General features: G+C 36.3%; 1 protein-coding gene across 2 annotated transcripts in view; it reads right to left on the reverse strand.

The window, feature by feature from the left end:
* The window catches only part of SP4 (Sp4 transcription factor), an 80,197-nt gene that overhangs the window by 20,260 nt on the left and 42,546 nt on the right, over nucleotides 1-17,391 (reverse strand). Inside the window, exons 4-5 of one of the 2 annotated variants that reach the window (XM_045793068.2) lie at nucleotides 12,499-12,727; nucleotides 4,506-4,705 (exon numbers count right to left, since the gene is read on the reverse strand). In XM_045793068.2, the coding sequence (XP_045649024.1) occupies nucleotides 4,506-4,705; nucleotides 12,499-12,727 (429 nt within the window). The remainder of the gene's footprint in view (nucleotides 1-4,505; nucleotides 4,706-12,498; nucleotides 12,728-17,391) is intronic. The other variant, XM_045793070.2, reaches the window with a different exon arrangement.

Consider the following 17,391-nt stretch of genomic DNA (forward strand, 5'->3'; position numbering starts at 1 on the left):
GCCTAAAATGAAAGTCACCAGTTCATAAAGCTTTTTCCTTTACTTAAACATGGTTATCAATCATCATCATCAACTTGAATAAAAGCCAAGGGCCACTGGACAATTCAGGAAATCCAACAACATCAGAAAAAAGCAACGACAGAGAAAAAATATTACCTCGGAGGAAACTAAGTATTAAAAAAAAAATCTAGCTGGAAATCTCAGAGATTTTCAGTAAGCTCCTGCATCTTTACAATGAGAGGAGTATGCTATAAAAAAGAAAACAATAGAAAGCACTCTTGGAAATTAAGACAAAATTTAAAAAGAAATATCTGAACATAAAGTTAAGAAATCTCACAGAAAATAAGAAGTAAAAAGACAAAAAAAAAAAGCAAAGCTGTAAGATACAAAAAAAATCAATATAGGGAGTTCAACTTACACAAAGTAAGACTGCAAAAAGAACACAGAATAAAAAAGGGAGAATGGGGGGTGGGTAGGAAGGGGATGGGGGAGAATCCAGAGTTGAAGAGTCCAACCAGTTTGCACAATAAATGAAAAACTATGCAACATAAATAATTACGAAATTAAAAGAACATAAAGATTAACAGAAGCTCGTACAGTTAAAACAAAAAAACCAGAATAGGAGTATGTCAAAAGGACAGAGGAGGCAATCTAAAACAACTTCCAAATGGCCAAAGATGGAATAATTTGAGCAAGAAAATAATAAGAATATTGAATTATAACCCAAAAAATAAAATACTCATGGGTCCATACTGGATTATAAATAAATGATTAAATTAACAAATAATTGGGGAAGAAGGTATAAATCATCCTTCCACAAAATTAAAAACTAAAAACTGTACAAAGCAAAGAGGGAAACAGAAAATGACCTTCAAAACAAAAAAGTAATTGCTATAGGCAAGAAACAATGAGGAATGCTGAAAGGGAAACACTGGAATTTTCTTTACAGAGAAACAGGATATTTGCATAGACTCAAAGAATCTGCCCTCTCCACCCCGCCCCACATATTTACTAATTACAATTGTTGTTTTACAGTACATCCATAAATTCTTTGCCTCTCCTCCCTCCAAGAGGTGGAGCTTACTTTACTGCTCCTTTAGTGTAGACTGGACCTTAGTGACTTGCTTTTAATAAACAGTGTATGGAAAGCAGAAAACAGTAACTTCACAGCGGAGATAACCTGGTATGCACAATCTTAACCAATTCACCAGCAATAAGACACACTGACATCGTCTACTTCCTGATATGATGAAATGAAGAAGGGCAATGATGTCTGTGATATTCTTCCTAACAACAATTCATAATCTCAGCCTAATCATGAGAAAACAAACCCAGATTGAAGGATATTCTACAAAGTACCTAACTTTCAAAACTGCCAAGATAAGAAAAACCAGACAATAACAACAACAGAAAGAATAAGTAAAAAAAAAAAAAAAGAGAGAGTAAGGAAATTTCAGATTACAGGAGACTAAACAGCTATAATAAATAAATGCAATGTGGTATGCTGGATTGAATCCTGGAACAGAAAAAGTATTATTTGTGGAAAAGTGAGTAATTCAATTATTAGTATTATACCAATGTTAACATCTTAGTTTTCATAAATGATGTGGATTGTGGAAGAGGTGCAGTATTAGAGGAAGCTGCATGAAGGGGATATATGAACTCTCTATACCATCTTTACAACTTCTTCTGTAAATGTAAAATTATTTCAAAGTAAAAATATAAATAAATAAGTAAATAAGCTCTTAAAAGTTAACAGGGGAAAATTAGGTCACCTACAAAAAGGGAAGAAATGGACTTCATATTAGTAAAACAGATGCAAGAAAACAATGACACTAATATTTTCAGTCTCATTCTCAACCTAAAATTCTGTATTAACCAAGCCATCTACTAAGTTGGAAAGCGATATAAAGACACTTTCAGACCAATTTACTTCCTAGAGCTTTACTGTAGGAAGCATTTCAGAATGTTTTCCAGCAACCAAGTAAACCAAGAAAAATGAAGGCAGGAGATCTTGAGAACACTGGGTCAAAACCAATACAGCAGGAAGAGAAGTCTGAAGATTATACCTACACAGCAGCCTTAGAGAAGAATCAGACTGCTTAGAAAGGTGGAACCTCCAAGGAAAAGGAAAAATTGGATGGAGCGGATATAATTCTTGAAAAGGCAAAATAACAAAGGAGGTGATAAAGTTAGCCAATGGAAGGGGGAAAAGGCAACTAGAAACTTCGAGAAAAAACAGGAAAGGTTTTGTAATCACACGCATCACATCACAGAGTCATAACATCATTATTGTTTATTGGTTTTCTACTTTTAAAACTAAGCTACTGGGGTGCCTGGGTGGCTCAGTTGGTTTAGGGTCTGCCTTCCGCTCAGGTCATGATCACTGGGGCGAGTGTGGGATCAAGCCCCAGCCCTGAAGGGAAGCAGGAAGCCTGCTTCTCCCTCTCCCTCTGCCCCTTCGCTCCTCCCCCTAACCTACCCCCACTTATGCTCTCTCTCAAATAAATAAATAAAATCTTGGAAAAAAAAAAAAAAGAACTAAGCTACTAAAAAAAGGAACAGGGCTTATTGGAGAGAAAGTAAATGTTTTAACAACAAGAGAAAGAGAGGAGAGACAGTAAAATTAATGTAAGAGAAGTTAAGAGGGGAAACAATGCGGAAGGAAGGACATACATGCTAATATCTGTACCACAGAATGGTGAGTCAAGAGAGTGTCAGGCCTGCACTCAGTTAAAAAAATTTGAATATTGTCAGATGGTGTAAAGTGAGGTAAATTCTTAACTCTCAATGCAAGAAATCAAGAGAGTGTCTAATATTGATATATCAGTAACAATATAAGCATATTGAGATATATAACAATCATCACAGGAAGAATACAAATGCAAAAACAGTTACAAAATTAAATATGGTTCTCCTGGGGATTAGAACAAGGGATAAGGCAAAGAGTCCCCTTAAATATTTGTAAATGACATATCTAAAAATATAAAGAATTCATACAATTTAACACCAAAAAACCAAACAATCTGATTAAAAAATGGGCAGAGGACAAGAATAGACATTCTTCCAAAGACAACATAGAAATGGCCAACAGATACATGAAAATATGTTCAACATCACTAATCATCAAGGGAATGCAAATCAAAACAACTGTCAGAATGACTGGTATCAAGAAGACAAAAAAAAAAAAACCTTGTTGGTGAGGATGTCAAAAAAAGGGAATCCTTGTGCACTTTCGGCGGGCATGTAAACTGGCGTAGCCACCGTGGAATATAATACAGAAGTTCCTTAACAAACTAATACAGAAACACCATACAATTCAGTAATTCCTCTTCTGGGAAGAAAAGGAACACTGAGACTTGAAAAGACATATGCTCCCCTAAATTTACTACAGCATTATTTACAATAGCCAAGATCTGGAAACAACCCAAGTGTCCACTGACAGATAAATGAATAAAGAAGATGTGGTATAGACCGACAACGGAGTATTACTCAGCCAAAAAAAAAGAATGAAATCTTGCCTTTTGCAAAAGATGGATGAAACCAGAGGACACTATGCTAAGTGAAATAAGTTAGACCGAAGACAAATACCATATGATTTCACATATATGTGTAATCTAAAGAATAAAACAAATGAACAAACAAAACAGAAACAGACTCATAAATCCAGAGAACAAACTGGTATTTGCCAGAAGGAAGTGGGGTGGAGAGACGGGCAAAACAGGTGAAGGGGATTAAAAGGCACAAACTTACAGTTAGAAAATAAATAAGTCACAGGGATGTAAAGTACAGCACAGAGAATACAGTCATAACCTTGTACAGTGACAGTATTTATTGTGGTGAGCATCTCATAATGTATACAAATGTCAAATCACTGTGTTGTACACCTGAAACTAACATATGTCAACTATACTTCAAAGAAAAATTAATTAATTTTAAAAAGCAAGCCCCTTAACATTGTAATTTCTTACACTTTAAATTCATGGTAGCTATTATCTTTGAGAGGACAAAGATAATGTCAACTTTGTATAATTTATCTTATTAAAAAATAACAAATGTATTAACAGCTGTCAGTTCTAAGTGAGAGGTATATATTTGTTATATTATTCTTGACTCTTTAGTCAATTTTCTAAATTGTAAAAAAAAAACCCAAAAACTAATAAAGGTCACCAATAACATCATAATTCAACTCTCTTCGCCTATTTAAATACTGACAAAAACTAATACATGGAATTCAACCTACTAATACAACAAGATAAGCAAATGGAAATGAATATATTTCATGTTAGCGTAATTATGCTGATAAACCTTACCAAAAAAAATAGAATTAAATATATCTCACAAATGAGGTAAAAAATTTTGATCTTAAACATCTTTCATAAAATCGCTAAAGTGAATTGTCTTTAATTTGCATATTTCCAATTTGATAGCTAAACTATCCTATAATTTTCATCTAAACACTAGAAAAGAAGTAAAATGTCCAGGCCCTAAAATAAACAACTAACCTGTATGGGTTCTTCTATGTCTCTGAAGCTCATCACTCCTTGTGAATCTCTTGCCACAAAACATCCAATTGCATACAAAAGGTCTTTCTCCAGTATGCCAGCGAAGATGTGCTCGTAGGTGAGATGTTTTGCCATAAACTTTTCCACATCCTTCAATATGACAGATATGCTGTTTCTTTTTTCCTGGTTCATTACTGCCTCTAACAAAAACAAAAATCAAATGTTAATTACACTCCCAAACACCAAACTTGTAATTACAGAAAAATAAAAGGGAATCAAGGTTCTTAAATGATGCATTTCTGAATGGGTTTTTAAAATCATGATGCCACAACTGTAGTTAAAAATCAGAAAAATTTCAGTGAAAAAAAGGGTTATGTACTAAACTCAAAACTGCTATGAAAACATGTTTATCCCACAGAGTTCATGTTCTACCATGGACTTCAAGTTCCTTCCCTAATAGGCTCTTCCCTTGGGGAAAAAAAAATCCAAGCTTTTTAAGACACTTGAAAATTTTTCTCCAAATACCCAAAGAATGGTAATCCCCATTTAAAAAAGTAAGGTTCAGAGTTTCACTTCTAGCAAGACAGCTTGAAGAGCTCCATGGGCCTACTTCCCAATGAAAATTATAAAAAAACAAACATAACAAATACCATGTACAGTCTCTAGAAATGGTTCTATAAGCATACAGCACATAAATAAATAGATATTCAAGAAAATAAAAATAAGAATAGTGAGGGTCTGTGGTATTTGAACCAAAACCCAACCCTCTCTCCCTCTGCCCTGTCACCTCCTTTGACATAGAAACACTCTAGACTGGTGCAGCCGAGAGCAAGGGTTTCCTTTTCTCACCTCCCAGTTGGAGGGTTATCTCCCCAGGAATAGGCAAGATGTCAGAATTTCTCATTCTACCCCCAGTTATCTATTGCTGAGGCTAAGTTCCAGGCAAGTATGGCTGACAGGTAGGGAACTCTCTTCTTCCACCCAAACCCAACTCCTGAGGCCTTGGCTCTGCCTTGGATAGGGCACAATGAGAATACTGCAGTACAGATCATCCTTGATTCAGCTCATTTTTAGTGTATACATTAGAACTTCCAAGTCAGTAGAGGCAAGCCAAGAAAACCTGAAGCTACTGCTGCTCCCTTACCACCAAACACTCAGCAACTAGAGCAGGGATGCCACTCAGAGAGAAATGTGCCACTACCCCAACCCCAAGTTCAGGAGCCATGACAAAGAGATCTTGGACAGAGAGAGAACACAGCATAAAACAGAACTCCAAATCTCTTCCCAAAGGAATTGAATTCATTTGCAAACAAAGTGTGAAAAAGTGTGTGCCTAAGGGAGCTCTTAAAAACAGCGGACACTGCTGCAAAACACAAATGCGGGGAGACTAATAAATACTTTGGAGAAACAGGCAAAACTATAGGCTGACTAGGCTGTCAGAAAGAAGGGAGAAAAGAGGCAGCTGGGTAGCCCTCCAGAGTCAGAATAAATCTCAAGCACAGACCTGTTGATCTAGTCCTTAAGAAGAATCTGAATAGATCAGTCTATACAGTAATATATATTACAGAGTACTGTTGAAAACAATAGAGCAATCAGCTGACAATTAGTGGAGTTTAATAGCTGGGTGTGGTCAGAGACAGGACAGTCAAAGATCCCTGCCCAAACCACTGTCATCCAGGATCACTAAGCATACCCAATTCTGCATCCACTGAGGAGCAACACGCTTCATGGGGGATTAGGGGGCGTTCACCAAAATAACCCAGCCAGTCACTAAATAAGCAAGCAAACAATAACAATAAGCCAGGGGTGGGGAAAGGCAGGGGAGGCAATACTAAGTTGCTACAATATATTAAACCATCCAGTTTCCAACGAAAAATATGAGATGTGCCAAAAAAAAATAGGGGAATATGACCCATACACTAAAAAAAAAAAAGCAAGTGAAACTATGACAGTGAACAAATTTAACAAGACTTCAAAGTAGCCATTAATAAATATGTTTAAAGAACTAAAGGACACCATGATTAAAGAAGCAAAGTATAATGACAATGTCACATCAAATGGAAAATATCAAAGAAGAGTTACAAATGATTAAAAAAAAAAAACCAATGGGAAATTGTGGAGATGAGAAGTACAAGTGAAATGAAAAATTTACTACAGGGATTCAAAAGAAGAAACAGCAAAATTCAACACTGATTAATAGAGATTATGCAATCCAAAAACAGACGAGAAAAAGAACAAAGGAAAATGAACAGGGTGCCTCTTTATCAAAGTAAAGAGGGAAGGAAGCAGAGGAGAGGAGGGGAAGGGAGAGAGGGAAGAGAATGCAGCAGAAAATACTCAAAGAAATAATGTCTGCAAACTTATTAAACTTACTGAAAAACATGGATGTACACATGCGGGAAGCTCAACAAACTCCAAGTAGTCTAACTGCACAGATCTGCAAATAGACACTTTATATACTAAAAATCCTGAAACCCAAAGCCAAAATCTTGAAAACAGTAAAGGAAAAATAACTCCTCACTTAAAGGGAACCACAGTAAAAGAACTGATTTCTCAGCAGAACAATGGAGGTCATAAGGCAGGATGAAAACATGTGCAAAGCACTAAAGAGAAAAAACTGAAACAAGACGACTCTATCCAGCAAAACTACCTTTAAAAAATGAAGGTATTATAAAGATATTTCCAGATAAACAAACACAGACAATTTGTTTTGAGCAGACCCGCTTTGCAAGAAACTAAACTAAAGAAGTTCTTCAGGTTGCATCAACCCAACCCAGAAAGTTATTCAAATGCACACAAAGAAACAAAAGAGCACCAGCAAGGGTAATTATGTAATTATAGAGGCCAGTGTAAGTGCCTGTTTCTTCTCTTATCCGATTTTAAAAGTAATTTTATAAAACAATATGTATAAAATGTATTGTCAAGCCCATAACATTAAAATACACATTATAGAAATGTATATATTAATACATTTGCCGTAATAGCACAAAACAGAGAGGTGGGAGCAAAGCTGTAGTGGGCTAAGAAAATGATGCCAGGAAGGAACTCAAATATCAGGAACAAATAAAAAGAACTAGTGATAAAATTAACATAGCAAAAGTGATATACTTTCGAAACTTCTTGGGGCACCTGGGTGGCACAGCGGTTAAGCGTCTGCCTTCGGCTCAGGGCGTGATCCCGGCGTTATGGGATCGAGCCCCACGTCAGGCTCCTCTGCTATGAGCCTGCTTCTTCCTCTCCCACTCCCCCTGCTTGTGTTCCCTCTCTAGCTGGCTGTCTCTCTCTGTCAAATAAATAAATAAAATCTTTAAAAAAAAAAAAAAGAAAAAGAAACTTCTTGGCTCCTTCCCCTCCCCAAAATATCAAGAGTTCTTGGTCAGACATGAAAACACTTTAAAACAAATCCTTGGCAACCTCCAAATTATTCTTGGTGATCCTGATATCCCTCTGGCCTATCATCTTCTTTTAAAGACACAGCATTATATAAGGTAAAAATTTATAACAATGTCTTGTTGGATCTATAACACAGATATAATATGTATTATAACAATATACATAATATTACATGATATTACATAATATATAATAATAACATCACAAAAAGAAGTAAAAGGGAATAGACCTATAAAGAAATAACATTTCTATAATTCATTGGAATTAAGTTACTATTAACCTTAAGCTGAATATGACAAGACATATATGGTAAGGTCAAGAGCAACTACTATGGAAATAACTCAAAATAAAATAGTGAAAAAATCATTAACAAAATTAAAATGCTACTTTACAAATTAAAGTACTATACTATATTCACGTAATGCAAAAGAGAACAGTTAAGGATGAAGAGAGAAAAAGACATGAGACACAAAAAACAAAAAAGCAAAATGAGAGACATAAATTCAACCATATCAATAACATCAAATGTAAATGGATCATACAATCCAATCACAAAACACATTTTGCCAGACGGATTAAAAAAAAAAAAAGGGGGGCACCTGAATGGCTCAGATGGTTAAGCACCCATTTGACTCTTGATTTTGGCTCAGGTCATGATCTCATGGGTCATCTGAATCTCTATCCGGCACGGAGCTCCAAACTCAGCAGGGAGTAGGAGTCTGCTTGAAGATTCTCTCCCTCTGCCCCTCCCCCAACACTCATGCTCACTCTGTCTCTCTAATAAATCAATCTTAAAAAAACAAAACAAAACAAAAAAACAAGATCCAACTACATGCTGTCTACAGGTGACATAGTTCACATTCAAAGACAGAAAGATACAGGGAGATTAAAGTAAATCAATTAGGCAGAAAAGCAACAAGGAAACGAAGACTAGATAAAAGACTTCATAAACTTAACAGACATCCGTAAGACACTGCACCAAACAGTAGCAAATACACATTTTTTGTAAGTGCACATAAAATGTTCTCCCAAGATAAATCATACATGAGGCCATGAAACAAACCTCAATAAAAGACAGAAATAATGCAAAGTATGTTTTCTGACCACAGTGTCATGAAACTAGAAATCAATTACAGGAGGAAACTGGAAAACACACAGATATCTAGAAATTAAACAATACACTCCTAAATAACCAGTGGGTCAAAAAAGAAATCCAAAGAAAAAGCGGGAAATGCTTTGATATGAATGAAGATACATCATACCAAAATTCAAGGGACACATGAAAAGCAATACCTAGAGAGACATTTATAGCTGTAAATGCCTACATTAAAAAGATCTTAAAACAATAACCTTGCATCTTAAGACAATGGAAAAAGCAAATTAAATCTAAAACAAAACAAATGGAAGGAAATAATAAAGAATAGAGCAGGAACTAATGAAATTGAGAATACAGAAACAGAAAAATCAATGAAACCAAAAGCTGATGTGACTTGATTTTTCAAAAGATCAACAAAATTGAACAAGCCTTTAGGTAGACTGACCAAGAAAAAAAAGGAGAAGACACAAATTACTAGAATCTGAAATAAAAGAAGACTCATTATTAACCTTACAGAAATTAAAAGAGTTATAAAAGAATACCAAGAATAACTGCATGCCGATTACCTAAATAACTTAGATGAGATGGATAAATTCCCCAAAAGACACAAAGTACCAAAACTGACTTAAGAACAATCAATCAATCAATCAGAAAAAACCCTTACAGTAAAGAGATTGCATTAATAGTAAAATAAAAATACCCATAAGAAAAGCCCAGGACCTAGACAGTTTCACTGGTGAATTAAACAAAACATTTAAAGAATTATTACCAGTTCTTCACAAACTTTTTCAAAAAATGAAACTGGAGGGAACACTTCCCAACTCCTTCTATGAGGCTCGTATTACCCTTACCAAAAGACAAAGACGTTATAAGAAAACTACAAACCAATTATCTCTCATGAACACACATGCAAAAATCCTTAATAAAATACCAGCAAACGGAATATAGCAATACATAAAGAATTATGTACCATGACTAAGTTCTGGGTTTATTCCACAAATGCAAAAGTACTTTAATATCCCACAATCAATTAATATAACACACCATACTGACAGAATAAAAAACAAACTACGTGATCATCTCAACAGATGCAGAAAAGCATCTGACAAAATCCAACAACCTTTCATGACAAACAAGCACAATGAAGTAAGAATGGAAGGGAGCTTTCTTAATTAAGGACATATATGAAAAGCTCAGAGCTAATATCATACTTAACGGTGAAAAGACTGGACCCTTTTCCCCTAAGATCAGGAACAAAACAAGGATGTCCACTTTTGCTACTTCTATTCAATGTTATACTATAGGTCTGGACAGAACAATTAGGTAAGAAAGAGAAATAAAAATCATCCAGAGTGGAGAGGATGAAGTAAAACTATCTCTATTTGCAGATGACATGATCTTACATATAGAAAAACCCTAATGAATCCACTAAAAAACTGTAAGAACTAATAAACAGAGTTCGGTAAGGTTGTAGGATACAAGATCAATAAACAAAAATTAACTGTATTTCTATACACTTTTTAATGAACAATAAAGAAAAAGTTTTCACTTACAATAGCCTCAAAAAGAATAAAATACTTAGGAATAAATTTAACAAAACAAGTACAAAACTTACACTCTGAAAACTACAAAATAATGTCATCGGAAATCAAAGATCTAAATAAACAGAAAAACACATACCATGTAAAGGGATCAGAATACTGTTGAGTCGGCAATACTCCTCAAGCTGATCTAAAGACTCCATACCACCCCCATCAGAATCCCATCTGCCTTCTTTGTAGAAACTGGCAAGCTGATTCTAAAATTCACATGGAATTACAACTGTCTCTGTCACTACCAAGAAAGTAAAAAGACAACTCTCAGATTAGAAGAAAATATGAGCAAATCATTTAATTGATAAGGGACTTGTATCTAGAATATATAAAGAGCTATTACAATTTAATTTAAATCTAATTAAAAAATCTAACTTAAAATGGGCAAAAAAATCTTTTCTTTTCCTTTCTTTTTAAAAGATTCATTCATTCATTTTAGTGAGAAAGAGAATGCCCAAGCAGGCGGAGGGGGAGAGGGAGAGAAATCCTATGGCAGACTCCCCGCTGAGAATGGAGCTCCACAAGGGGCTCGATCTCAGTACCCTGACATCATGACCTGAGCTGAAACAAGAGTTGGATGCTCCACCAACACAATCACACAGACGCCCCTCTTTAAAAAAAAAAAGATGAAATGAGCAGAAGATCTTAATAGACATTTCTCCAAAGAAGATATACAAACAGCCAATAAGCACAAGAAAACACACTTGAATAATGAAGTCATCAGGAAAATGCAATTTAAAACCATACTGAGATACCGCTTCACACACACTAAGAAAGCTGTAATCAAAAAGCCAAATTATAACAAGTGCTGGCAACAACTGGAACCCTTCTACACTGCTGGTGGGAATGTAAAACAGTACAGGTACTTTGGAAAATAGTCTGGCAGTTCCTCAAGTGGTTAGACTTAGAGTTACTATATGGACCATTAATTGCATTCCTAACTATACACTCAAGACAAATGAAAACCTATATCCACACCAAAATTTGTATAATGTTTATAGCAGCACAGTAGCCAACAGGTGGAAAAACTCTAAGCGTCCACCAACTGATAAATGGATAAGTAAAATACTATGTATCCATACAATGGAATGTTAGTTGTTCAATTAAAAAATGAGGTACCAATACCTAATACATGCTGTAATATGGATAAACCTTAAAAATATGATGCTACGTAACTGAAACCAGTCACAAAAAAATCACACACTGTATGATTCCATTTATGTGCATGCCCAGAATGGCAAGTGCATGACAGAAATTTCTTCAATGGTTGCCTAAAGCTGGGAGGATTGGGGGACAAGGGGGTGAGGTGATGGCTAAAGAATACAGGGGTTTCGGGCACCTGGGTGGCTCAGTCGGTTAAGCAACTGCCTTCGGCTCAGGTCATGATCCCAGGGTCCTGGGATCAAGTCCCGCATCGGGCTCCCTGCTCAGCGGGGAGTCTGCTTCTCCCTCTCCCCCTGCCCCTCCACCCCATGCTCTCTCTCTCGCTCACTCTCTAATAAATAAAATCTTAAAAAACAAACAAACAAAAACATAGGGGTTTCTTCTCCAGGTGATGAAAATGTTCTAAAGTTGTGATGATGGATGCACAGCTATGGGAACATACTAAAAACCAATGAAATGTAGACTGAGGGAATTGTATGGTATGTGAATTTTATATCAATAAAATTAAAATTTTTCCATAATAAACAAAACAAGAAAACCATTATAAAAAAGTATAAGGTACATGGTAGAAGACCACTAAAACTCCATTCCTCGACTAGCTCAATTTAATGCCTGTCTTAACGGCACTGTATCTCAACTTTGCGCTACAAAGCTAGTGACATTCTAGTGATCCAAGTACCCAGCCAATGGCTTGGTTTTAACTATTTCATGCCTTCCAGAGAGATAAAGTTGGTAATAGAGCATTTACCTTCCTTCTCCTTCCCTACAATTAGGACAGGAACAGGCAACTCTTCGAAGCCTCTTGCCAGGCTGCACCTCTTGATCAGAAGCTTGCTGGCCTTGCTGCAAATGCACTTGTGTGAGTTGGTCAGGACTAACAGCACCTATCGTTGCGTTAGCAATTCCTCCAACTGCTACAGTTACAGGAGCTATCGTGGCTTGTTGGACCTTTACTCCATCTTGTCCTTGCTGCTGACCTAAAAATTGGGGGGAGGGGGAAAGAGTATTATAATGTTTTCTATTTCTAAAGAAAGGATTAAAAAAATTCCATGTGGACATTTTAAAGCTAACATATTTGTTCTAATAGTTAATCTGTGTAAAATACAATAGCAAAGGGGTTAATGATTTTTTACTACGAAATCCTCCTAAAATATAATATTCTCATTTAAGTAGCTCAGGCTGCCTCTATATCGGGTTGGTGGGACTATACATAAATCATTTAACCCTCTGGTGGCTTCAATTTCTCCATCTGTAAAATGAAGATAATAATACTTGCCACCTACCTACCTCACCAAAGGGCTGTGAGGACTCATGAGATACTATTTGAAAAGCACTCTGAGATCCTCAGACGACAGATGCTGTCTGTATTCATTTCCACAGTAAGCAACATATCTCTTTCACTCCAAGAAAATACAGGAATGAAAACTAACTAAACAAATGATTAAGTTTTATAGATATTTCTCATTCCTCCATACTTTAAAATTAAGCAAACATCTCTTTATTGAGGAATCTTTTTATTATGCAAAGTGAGTTAAGTAGTTTTTTAAAATGTATAACCATTCATGATTATTACATACTATCACTATAATCATAAAACAGACATTTAGAGTATTGCTACTTTATTCATTCATGTTACATAGCTTAGACTTACTTTACTTCTCAGGTTAGTACATATACCAACTTGGCTTCTTCTCTTAAAGAAAACTATGATAAGTAGTACATAATGTGACCCAAAAAATCCAACTACTTTATTTAGGGTTTAAATTGATCCTGAAGTGCAAGTGAGTATGCCTTATAATGACCCTTTCTTTCAACATGGTTCTTTCTCTACATCAGGTTTGGAATAGCAGAAAACACCAATTTATAAAGTAATGCTCCCACCTCCGAGAGTTGATGTTAAGAATTAAACAAGTCAATTTTTACAAAACCCTTACCACAGTGCCTGGCACAGAATTGTTCATTTGTTAGCTATTACTGCTGAGTCTCCACTGGATTGGGTGGCAACACAAGAATAAAATACGGTAGCAGAAATAAACACGTGAGTATTGGGTGTAAAATAAAAGGGCGTATTTCAAAGCTGCGTATGTAGTACTTTAAACACGCAGAGCAACCAAGAAAATAATAAAAATTAGCGAGTGAGGAAAGAGTACACATTTTCTAAACAAAACAAAACCTCTGATTGTCTCAGCCAAAGTCAATCTCATTCTCCTCTGTGTCTTCAAAACACTCTGAAACCTTTGGAATAGTACTAATAACTATAATACAAATTTACAAATACGTCTTTTGTACTGTTTTAATAAGGATACATATTTCAGTTTTTCTACTAAAATTTAAATTTCTGATCATCTTTGCATTAACATACTGTGATAGGTAAAGCAATGCAAGTAAAGTCAGATGTTGTGAATTCATGTCATTCAATGATTATGTACTTGAATATCCTCAAGTTTCCTCACCTTTTAATAATGCTGACCTCCCTAAAATTCCTGTCTCCAATCTACTTCAGAGAGCTCTTTATGAAGATCAAGTTGATTTCCTAAAGACTTTGTAATCTGTAAAACAATATGCACATGGAAAGTGTAATTCTTATACCTCTATCTACCTTCTGAATACTTAATTTTTTCCAGCTGTTGTTCATACAACTCTAGGTCATTCCTTTCAGGCTGCAATGGTATTTAAGATGTCCTTCATTACGTCAAAGAAGTGTTAGGAACCCCTCCCGATCACTGGCTGATCATTCTCAGATCCCTTGACCATTTCCTTGATAGACTCCTCAACCCTTCACACTATGAACATTTATTTGTTCAGTGCCTAAACAACTTGGCAAGTTATTCCAATGAATCATACCAAGCCAATCATATTTGAATTTATATATTTAAGCCTGACAACTCTCTTGACTTCTTCACCTAGCTGTCCTAGACAGTCCAACATAGCTCGGTATTACTTTTCTTTCATTTCCACTGCTACCAGTCAAGTATAAACCACCAAATTCTTTATCAAGGCTTCCAGGCCCTGCTCAAGTTTAACCCTACACCCTCAAACCTCATCAAATATTATCAGTCTCTCCCCTGTTCACTCTGATCCTCACACATTGGCCTTTTTTTTCTAGCCCTCAAACAAATCAAGCTCATTCCCTTCTTAGGGTCTCTGCACATCCTCTCCAGTTTGGGTGGGAATGCCTTGGCACCCAAATCTTTGCACAGCTGACTCCTTAGTGATATTGTAAGTTCAAAACTCTCCTCTTCAGAAATACCATTTCTGATCACATCATCTAAAATGGTACCCTTTAGTTCATTTCTGTATCATCACCAAGTTTTGTCTTACTTGGATTAAACTATCTTGCCCTTTTTAACTTTCTTGTCTTCGCCTCACTTCTGAATGTTAAGTGCCATGAGAACAGGGATTTTGCCTGTCTTCACTGCTGTCTCCAGCATGTGGAACACTACCCGACACCCAAGAGCCACTCAATAACATAAGCTTAATAAAGGAATGTTTAAAAATTAATTCATCTTCAAAACTTGCTACTACTAATGTTTCTGTTTGGTAAATGCTAACTACCACTCTCCTTATTACCTACGCTCGAAACATTGAAACGTCAACTTTTAGGCTAAAGTTTTCCTTTACCCATTAATTACATCCATATGATAACCAAGTTAAAAGGTACGTAAAAGCATAATAGCTCTTGCATTCATTTATCTTTCTGATGCCAGAACCATCACCCTGGTCCAGGTCCTTATTACTTTATGCCTCTACCAGACTACATGGGACCCACACCTCCCATTCTCATCCTTCAAACTGTTGCCAGAAAATTTTAAAATGCTGTTCTGATCATATCACTTCCATGCCCACTAACTTTCAGTCATTCCCGATCAGACAAAGTCTGGCACTGAAAGGACTCCACCACAAAGACCTAACTCCTGGCTCACAGACTTCCTCCTTTATGGCCAAACCCAATGTGTATTTTCTCACTGCTGCATTTCACACAATCAACCACTCTGTTCTTAAAACCTGACTGAATGAGCTGTAACTCCCTACATCCTGAGAAACCCCTTCCTCTCTGTTAGCCATTATCAGCATTTAAATCTAAGTTTGTATCACATTTTTATTTTTTTAAAAAGATTTTATTTTTAAGTAATCTCTATAGCCAACATGGAACTCAAACTCACAACCTCGAGATCAAGAGTCACATGCTGTATTGACTGAGCCTGCTAGGCGCCCCTGTGTCATATTTTTCAAAGACTTATCCGTACTGGTTGCCTTTATTCCTCATTTCCCATTCTCTTCTTGAACTACTAAAATTGTATGTCCAACCCATCATTCTACTAAAATCATGACAGAATTAATAATTCGTAATTCATAAACCCAAAGATACTCTTCTCTTTGATCATCTTTCAGCTCTCTAGAGCACGTGAAGCTGTTAATTCTACACTCTCCTTGAAATGCTCTCCTTGTGTTTCACTGATACTACTCACCACTGGTGTTCTACTTCTCTAACCATCCCAACTGATACCTTTCCTAGGCCATTTCTCCAGTTTTCTGAATGTTCTTCTCATTCTCACTCTCTCCTTGGGTTATCTCATGTATTTTCATAAATTTTACTACCACGTGTGAGTTGATGGCTCTCAAATCTGTACCTTCTGCTTAAGTATGTCTCAAGTGTCGTACTGTTACTGTCATCTGCCAGGGAACATGTCCAACAGATTTCTCACAGGCAATGTGTCTAGGAATCAGACCAGTTAACCCCCCTTTCCTAAACTAGTTCCTTCTCACTGCCCAAACTGAAAGCTTGAAGCCATTCTTAACTCTCTTCCATCTCCTTCTACCCCCACAATAGCAGCTATTCTTTTATACTTATTTACTGGGTATCTTACACCTGTTATTTTACCTGCTCCTCACATCCCTATGGATTGAGTACTGCTGTCTCTATTTTAAGTTAAGAAAACTAAAGCTCTGGGGGTGCCTGGGTGCCTCAGTCAGTTGAACATCTGCCTTCGGCTCAGGTTGTGATCCTAGAGTCCTGGGATCGAGCCCAACATCGGGCTCCTTGCTCAGTAGGGAGCCTGCTTCTCCCTGTCCCTCTGCTCCTTTCCCTGCTTGTACTCTTTCTCACTCACTCCCTCTCACATAAATAAATAAAATATTAAAAAAAAAAGAAAGAAAGAAAGAAAGAAAACTAAAGTTCTGAGAGGTACATAAACACCCAAGGTCACAAAACACCTAAGTGACAGAGCTGGGATTTAAATTCAGGTCTAGCTAACTCCAAAAGCTATTCTCTCTCCACTGCATGTATTACTTCTATTGGTCAGTAGTCCTTGTTGAGTATACCTCTTCAAAGTATCTCAGCTTTTTCTATTTTCTGCCCATACATTAGTACAAGTCCTTATCACCATTATGCCAGTTCTGCCATTTCCAATCTCCTAATGCAGATACAAATCTGGTTCCCCAAAAGTCAATGAGTCTTCAGTGCATTCACAGTAAAGTCAACATTTCTTGGCATAGGAAGTAAAAAGCTCTTCATAATCTAGCTTTTGCTTACTTTTATAGCTTCATCTCAGCAATCCTCCTCCATCCCCACTCTCAACATCAGCTACACTGAACTCCTACTTCCTCTAATGTTCCATGCTTGATTGTCTCTGGGCCTTTG

The sequence above is a fragment of the Ursus americanus genome, chromosome 3 (assembly GCF_024610735.1).
Source record: "Ursus americanus isolate L20-20 chromosome 3, mUrsAme1.1.p, whole genome shotgun sequence".
In the NCBI taxonomy this organism is placed as follows: Eukaryota; Metazoa; Chordata; class Mammalia; order Carnivora; family Ursidae; genus Ursus; species Ursus americanus.